This window comes from Tachysurus fulvidraco, chromosome 21 (genome assembly GCF_022655615.1).
Source record: "Tachysurus fulvidraco isolate hzauxx_2018 chromosome 21, HZAU_PFXX_2.0, whole genome shotgun sequence".
NCBI classification, from domain to species: Eukaryota; Metazoa; Chordata; class Actinopteri; order Siluriformes; family Bagridae; genus Tachysurus; species Tachysurus fulvidraco.
This window is the reverse complement of record NC_062538.1, coordinates 20,938,263-20,946,374: the sequence shown is the minus strand read 5'-3', so window position 1 is coordinate 20,946,374 and position 8,112 is coordinate 20,938,263. Positions and strand designations below refer to the sequence as shown.

Genomic DNA, 8,112 nt, shown 5'->3' with positions numbered 1-8,112 from the left:
CTACTACTCGTCCTTCCGTACGTCTTTTCGAGAACTGAATGAGAGCTGATGGCAAGAAGGACCCAGAGATGCGAGGTGGGCAACTGACAACGAATTGTTCTGAAGACTCATTCGAACTCGTCGCTGGATCTGCGTCTTTACATCAGCGAGACTAATTTGCATAACGCTGCACTAGAATACCTCAGAACCTCAACAGTCGCCGAGTTACCTGGCAACTATCGTTTAAGCGTCCGCAGGAGGTCACTTCTGGTCATAACAATGTACAAACACGATGCACCGTATCAACGTACTTTGCCTTCCCTGACCTTTGAGCCTTTTTCCCCTTTTTTCGCCGACACTGAACTAAACCACGCTCATTTATCTCGTTATATCTTGCGAGGACAAGAAACACTCCTGTAAAAGCTTGAGAAGTTTTTACACCTTGAGAGCTGACAGGATGTTAAATGTTCTCGCTAAAAGGGTACCAACCGGAGCCAGAACAAACTCTTATAAGCATGTTTGTGTAAACATTCGCAATAATTTATAGGACAAGAAGCTACCTGTTTTTTTTTGTTATTTTTTTTTACGTGGCAGATGAGTAGGTTTAATACCTAAAACATGACGTACTTCGAAACCTTAGAAAATCACTGGTACCGGAACATGAACACGAATTTAGCTGAACGGTTTATGCTAGTTGGATTATTTAATGAGAAATCCAGCGTAAAAATCCCCTCGGGTTTAAACGATAAGAGAAAATATTTAACCACGAATTAGACAGATTGTATTTTGAGGTAAAACTATACCTTCGTCCTCGTTTCAGGTTACATTTTCTACAACGTTTTACACAAAATCATGCTTTGCAGTGAGGAGACCGGACCGGAGCGTGCGGTCGAAGAGATTTAGAATTTCTCCGTCGCTGGATAATAATCGAACAACCTCAAAATACTCTGAACAGACCTTACAGTGTAATGTTATTGCTACAGATTATGAGGACACGGCAACTCGCCAAAGCTTCTGTAGCCGGCGCGTTCACAGCAGGCCTCATCTCTCTGGCCTCCGAAGCCGGACATCACTGACACTAAATGCAATCACGTCCCATAGATTCGTCCGGCGCATCAAGGTAATGATGATCAGCGTCGGCTTTTCCGCCGCTCGCCTGCTAGCGCTCGTTAAAGAGAGGCAGACAGTCTGGAGATTTATGTAGAGCCTCGTCTCTACAGCCTGGTCTATACTCTGCTCTATCGACATGCATTACTCCTGCTTAGTTCGGCGCTCAGAAATGACACGCAACTCTACTTCCATTAAAAAAAAAACAACACGCTGCACTTTCACAGACAGCTGCATTTACATTTACGTCCATTAACAAGGGGAACAAAAAAAACACAGCGTCGATGCTCCCTATTGAGCGACTGATCGGGGTTATTTTTGCTAATCCGATAAATATCCATCGTTACCTTAGATAGCATTGTGTTAGCCGTTAGGTTCGCTAGCTATGACCGATATGGCTTCCTGCAAAGCCACGTGGCAGGCTAGGCTATGCACAAAAACTAGTTTTATCAGTGGGGATTTATGACACAACATGGCTGACAGGAAGGTGTTTTCCGAGGACCTTCTGAAACAGACTGAAAAAAACTTAATGCGCCATTGTATTGATTTCAAAATGTTCCTCACAAGTTCAAGGAGAAGTCACGATATATATACACGACGCGAGAGAACAGGGCTATGTATGGAGGATTTCTCCAACCCTGATGTACCTGCGCAAGAGGTGCCAAGAAAGAGCTGGGTTCAGTCACTCGAGAAAGAACACAAAGGCCCAAAGATGCAGCTCTTCACCTATCGCTGCTCTCTGACTCGCCTGTAAACATTTTCATTCTCAAAGTCCAAAATGCAAAACGTGACCTCGGAAACAGGCGTGAAAAGTGGACGCTGAGTAGCGGCGGCGCAGCAGCCACACGCTCTCCTGTGCTCGATGATTTATTTTTCTGGACAATGAGAAAGTAAACAGACTAACAAAGCTTCCAAATATGGCTCATTGTGTCACCGGGCGTCAGTCGTCACGCTCAGACCTGGAGTTAGCGACTCTCCAGAGCCTCTTCTGGATGTAAACACCAGGAGAAGTGGAAACGTAATTCCACCATGCCTCTGTGGAAAACGTGTACCACGGATTAGCGCTACGAGATTATAAACTGAGACTGGGGACACTAATCTGATTCGTCTTGTCAGGAGGGAGGAGGGATGGAGCTAGCAGAGGAATTAAATAAAGGAGAAACTTTAAACACCGTAACTGAGCAAAGGCGTGACGGCCACTTTGCTTTGCTCCGTATGAAAGTACAGTGAGACAAGTTTCCTGGAATGATTGACAGTTCTGAATGGTTTTTTTTATTATTTCTTACACGCTACGTCTGAGAAAGAATTAAACGCTTAAGTTGAATCGAATGCGCCTTTCTTCTGTCTCGTTTCGGAAGAATCCACATACACGCGAGTGTATGCATGAGTTCAGGCCACGCTTTAGTGAATATCGAATCTCCTCTGTGGTTTAATCATTAAGACGCCGGGGCGAAAGGCTGCAGGCCGTAACATTTACCTCAATCTGTTTCTATGACGACTAAACCTTTGCTCCTTCTCTTTCTTTTTTAATCTTGTTCCCCCTCCTTTTCTCTTTAACTGGCGCAAGACAGCGCTGGCAGAGTACGGCCTGCTTACCCAGAGTCACCAGACTCGCTAATCTTCAACCTAATGTCCATTTCGATGTTTATTATAAAAAAAAAAAAAGGAGTTTCTTTCACACGTGATCGGGCGAGCGATCGGGCGAGTGAGCGGCTAACGCGTGGCTCCATCGATATTTGTCAGCGGTGAAAAGAAGTCGAGTGCCAGGTAGAGGTGATAATGATGCTGCTGCAGGTTACGGTGCTTTCTCGCTTGCCAGGTATGTGTGTGTGTGTGTGTGTGTGTAAGTGCAAATGGGAGGACAGCCACCGTCTGTCTGTCTGGCAGGTTGCCCGTAGCTGATGACAGCATCTCTATCCCTGAGCGATTACTGAGGCCACCCAGATTAAACTCCACTTTACGCGGAAGGTGTCTTGTGTAATCCAGGAGTTTCACACATTAAATGACAAGGACCTGAGTAAGGAATGCTAACACAGCCCAGAGCAGAAGAATTCAAAAAGAAAAAGGATATGCAAATTAATACCAGGTTCCTGCTGCGATACAACAGACAAGACACAAATATTCTGTAATTAAGCCAAAGACTTCTGCTTCAGGAGCAGATCCTGTTATGGCATGTTATATAATAATAATAATAATAATAATAATAATAATAATAATAATAATAATAATAATAATAAATAGAAGAAAAAGAAGGAGAATTCAAGTCAGAAAGCTTTCAGAATTCCATACTGCTTATTTTTTTCAGGTCTTTCAGGTCCTGTGAGTTAAGAAATGACACAGATCGCTCTGGAGGAAGTAAACTTGTTAAATCAAAATCTTCTCATCTGTATCTCTATATGGCTCTCTCACTCTCACACACACACACACACATACACACACATACACACACACATACACACACACACATACACGTCATGTCTAAATCCCTGTTCAGACTATTAGTTTTTATCTGAGGAAATGATGCAAGATTGTCAACAGGAGAAATTCTTGGTCTTTGGGGATCAGTCTAAAAGGGTCATGATCATGATTTCTTCTAGGAAATGAGCAACAGAAATAAACCCAAATGGACACGGTGATCAAATTTACTTCTGAAATCCTGTCAGAAATGCTGTGTGTTGTTTGCGGGTTTAGTATAAAAGACAGCTCGGGAGGTGGTCGCTCTTTCCTTGTCGCTAAGAGTCAAAATAAAACAAGCGACGTGTCAGAGAAACTACGTTTTTGAGTGGGTTCTCGGTGACTAGCTACTGTTGCCATGGAAACAGTCTAGAGTATAGTGCTGAGAAAAGTTACAACCAAAACAAAAAAGCATCAACGTTACACCGCCACCCGCGCAGGACCGTGGCCCCCGGGTTCTTACCGTGATGACGGCTTTGCTGAGGCACAGCGAGCCCCTGCATCCGTACTCCCTCTCGTCCTGAGACTTGTAATAACTCAGAGTGTTGTTCTTCAGCACGACCCAGCGATCCTGCCAGCCGTGGATGTAGTTTGTCCACTGTGGATGGAGGAAAAGAGGACAGGGAACAACTTCAGACATTTTTACTACCCGATATAACATAGAGCCGCTACGCTACGACTGCAAAACAAGCGTTCGCGTCTGCTCAGCCGAGAGGGCAAAGGTCACAGCTGTACACAACGGGAGCTGTACACAACTGAACTTGGACCGTTCTAAATGTATAGATTTTACTATTTATTTATACTTGGAACGTACTGGGATGTGGCGCGTGCGTAAATCCGTTATATCGGATAAACGGTCAAACTTCCCATTAAAGGTTCTGTTCTTAAGCGTATTCGTTCGGAGTTTAATTATAATCCTTATTTCAATTCCTTTGACAGCGCACAGATCACATTTATAACACTACAGTCTCCACAGTAACGAAACTCGATTGGCTTCTTACAAACGTCCCAGAAAACAGACGCTAATAAGCTGCTGCGAAATCGCAATATGCACATGAATAAACATCTTAGTTATTTATAATACATGTTAAAGTTATTCTTGTCATGTCACAAGAATGTAGACGGTTCACAACCGTAACGCTGGGATCGGCTTTAATGTTATCATCATTATGAAACATTTTCTGTGCTAAATGATCGATCAATTAAAACAATATTAAATAATTTATCATTCTATATGATGTAACTGATAAATGCTCGATTCTGATTGGTCAAGAAGCGTCTCTATCACAGAGCTATTCGAGTTTCATGATGTTCTTTCTTTTCTTAACTGAAAGACAGAGATGAAAATATAAAATAAAAATAACAGATGAGTGAGGAAATTATTTATATATATATATATATTTTATTTAATTTACAGAATTTAGGACACATTTATCCAAAGCGACTTACATTTTTCTCATTTTTTTTATACAACTGAACCATTGAGGGCTTAGGGGCCTCAGTCAGGGGCCCAAAAGTGACAGCCTGGTGGACGTGGGAGTCAAACTCAACCTTCTGATTAGCATAATGGTAAAATTTTAAAAAACTTTTCATTTTTTCCTAAATTATTTTGGCGACAGTTGTGACGAAACCCGTGTCAAATAATTTAGAGTATAATAATAGTAATACAAAACAATGACGTAATTATGAAGCGCCGTTAAAACCGTTAATGACGTTCCAGTCATCATTTCGACACTCGTTAGCATGTAGCTTAGCCACATCTCGTTGGCCTCTAGTAACCCCACCGTGAACGTACGTGTCGGTTTAATCCACATAACACCGTGTATACCACATTTTGTCATTTTTTCCATCAAGCGTCTCCTTAAACGTTAAAAACAAACCCGAAAAATCGTAATTATTTGGATAAATACGCGCTATAAATGAGGGTTAGTCGATAATAATCCAGTATTACACGAATATAAGGCTGATAACACTGACATCAGTCGACTGTTTTATTCACAAGGCTATTATTATTATTGTTGTTGTTATTATTTCAACTGTTTTTAGCATGTTTAGCTAGTCAGCTTGTCAAACAGAACGGTTAAATTGGGCCGCGTCCTAAACGCACATTCGGTCCCATATAGGGCGCCTACGTAGTGCACGAGTTTTCATTGTTGATATCCGAGTTAAACAGGTTGTAAAGACTGACTAGGTTTGTCGGTATGTATCACGGTGACTCACGTGTGAAGACCCGTGAGCGTGTTACACACTAACTGGAGTGTTTTCTGACATACTGTTTAGTGCACTTGTATAAGATTTGAGACGCGGCCCATCGGTTGTAAACACACGAGTTTTTTCCTGCCCCTTTGACGTTACCTTGCTGAGGACGCCACTGAACTCAGCCACCCCGCCGCCGTGAAGTCCAGGATCCGTGTCCAGGTCCTCCTCAGAGCCGGACGAGTTCCAGCTCTGGTTGTCTGACATCTGTTTGCCGTTAGAAAGCGGACTGGAGCTCATTCCGACAGCGGAGTCGAGTTTAGCCGAAAAGAGCCGAATGCGGTTCGGTGGCGCGCGTGCGAGTGTGAGCCGTGTGTGCTCCGGTGTGCCGCCTTCGCATCTAAAATCCACCTGCAGACCAAACGTGTTGATTTCATCAGACTGTAGCTGCCTGGTCAGCTTTGTGAGTGCAGAAATAAACGATCTGTCGCTGTAACGCAGCTCATTTACCGCCCAGCTGAAAGGAGGAAGCTTTTTTAGCTGAGCGCCTCACAAGCTCCGCCCACTTTATTCTCGTCGACGCCCACTTTATTCTCGTCGACGCCCACTTTATCCTCCTCCACTGGTCTCGAGCACTGTAGCTAAGCTTTTCTTGATGAAAACAGTCACCAGAAAGGGTCGAATAACGACAATATCCGCCTACACAGTCGTATCTACTGCATGCGTATAAGTTTACGACTGCACACGCGGTCGAAAAGCACACAAATATCGAATTATAAGGCTTCCGAATCCGTCTGCAAACGGTGTTTTGAAAGAAGGACAAGAGCTAAAAAAAACTGACGCCGCCATATTGTATGTGACGTAATAAGAATGGGGGGGGGTTGCGTTCAGGTGCAGGTTAATGACTGACAGGCCACAGGAACGTAGCTAGTTACACTTCATACATGAGGGAAGGAAAGAAAAAACAACAACGAATTGTGTAGAAACAGAATCATAAGATATTTCACATGTCAAGTAAAAACGTTATTATTTTATGGAATTGTTCATGAGATAAACCATCAAAATGCACATCGTCATCTAGTGCTTGCTAATATTATGAACAGTAGCTACGTTAATTCCTCTCCACTGCTCATCTCTTTCTACCCGTCTCGTGGCATCCAGAAATTCTACCAGCTCCGATTGTCTTCCGTGTCATGAAGATTTTGGAGCTCTACCGAGATGAGGCCGACTCTGAGGATCCTGAGCCAGACACTGTGAGGTTCCTGAGGCAGACTCTGTGAGGATCCTGAGGCAGAATCTGTGAGGATCCTGAGGCAGACTCTGTGAGGATCCTGAGGCCGATACTATGAGGATCCTGAGGCAGACTCTGTGAGGATCCTGAGCCAGACTCTGTGAGGATCCTGAGGCCGACACTATGGGGATCCTGAGGCAGAATCTTTGAGGATAATGAGGCAGAATCTGAGGATCCTGAGGCAGACTCTGTGAGGATCCTGAGGCCGACACTATGGGGATCCTGAGGCTGACTCTGTGAGGATCCTGAGGCAGAATCTGTGAGGATCCTGAGGCAGATTCTGTGAGGATCCTGAGGCAGAATCTGTCAGGATCCTGAGGCAGAATCTGTGAGGATCCTGAGGCATCTAGAGATCTATCAGCTCCATTTGGACTCTGCGATACTAAAGAGGAGATACCAACGCCATGTGGTCTTTGAGGACAACAATCTCCTCATCAATACAACATTTTCTGACTGTATATTTATAATCACACCCTCCAGTGTCACCTATATGAGGATGAGGTTCCCCTTTGAGTCAAGGTTTCTTCCTTTACCTTCAAGGGTTTTTCCTACCCACAGTCGCCTGAGTCACCTCAGTCTTGCTCATTGGGGATAAATACAAAAACATTTAAATACATCTAATATTAATCTTGAATTTTGTATTCTATAAATCTTTATAATATTCTTTATAATAACGGTTTGTCATTTGTTTATGTTCTGTAAAGCTGCTTTGAGACAATGTAGATTGTAAAAAAGCACTATGGAAATAAACTTGAATTTAATTGAATCAAAACCTCAGTCAGGGCCTAGCTTTAAGGCTGCTACGTGTGTGTGTGTGTAAACATATTAGAAAACATACCAGTGTTATTTTTAATTCAATATCTTTTACATGAATCTTTAATTCAAATAATTTCTTGTCACTCAATGGCCTTTGTTAAACACTTTGTCCTAACTAATCCTACAATGATTTAGTCAGTGCGTGGTGGTTACTACATCACCTTAACACAACAAAAGGCTGTCAAACAGTCAAGTGATTTCAATAGGACTTTATCTTAGATGTAAGGTTATATCTTACGGTCTGTCAACAATTAAATCAAACTTCCAGA

At 42.9% G+C, this 8,112-nt stretch overlaps 1 protein-coding gene across 4 annotated transcripts in view; it reads right to left on the bottom strand.

The window, feature by feature from the left end:
• cert1b (ceramide transporter 1b) overlaps window positions 1-6,587 on the bottom strand; it is a 37,847-nt gene extending 31,260 nt beyond the window's left edge. Inside the window, exons 1-2 of one of the 4 annotated variants that reach the window (XM_027152718.2) lie at window positions 5,896-6,587; window positions 4,004-4,138 (exon numbers count right to left, since the gene is read on the bottom strand). In XM_027152718.2, coding sequence (XP_027008519.1) covers window positions 4,004-4,138; window positions 5,896-6,036 — 276 coding nt within the window. In that variant the 5' untranslated portion in view covers window positions 6,037-6,587. The remainder of the gene's footprint in view (window positions 1-4,003; window positions 4,139-5,895) is intronic. The other 3 variants (XM_027152717.2, XM_027152720.2, XM_027152719.2) reach the window with 3 other exon arrangements.
• Window positions 6,588-8,112: the final 1,525 nt, after the last annotated feature.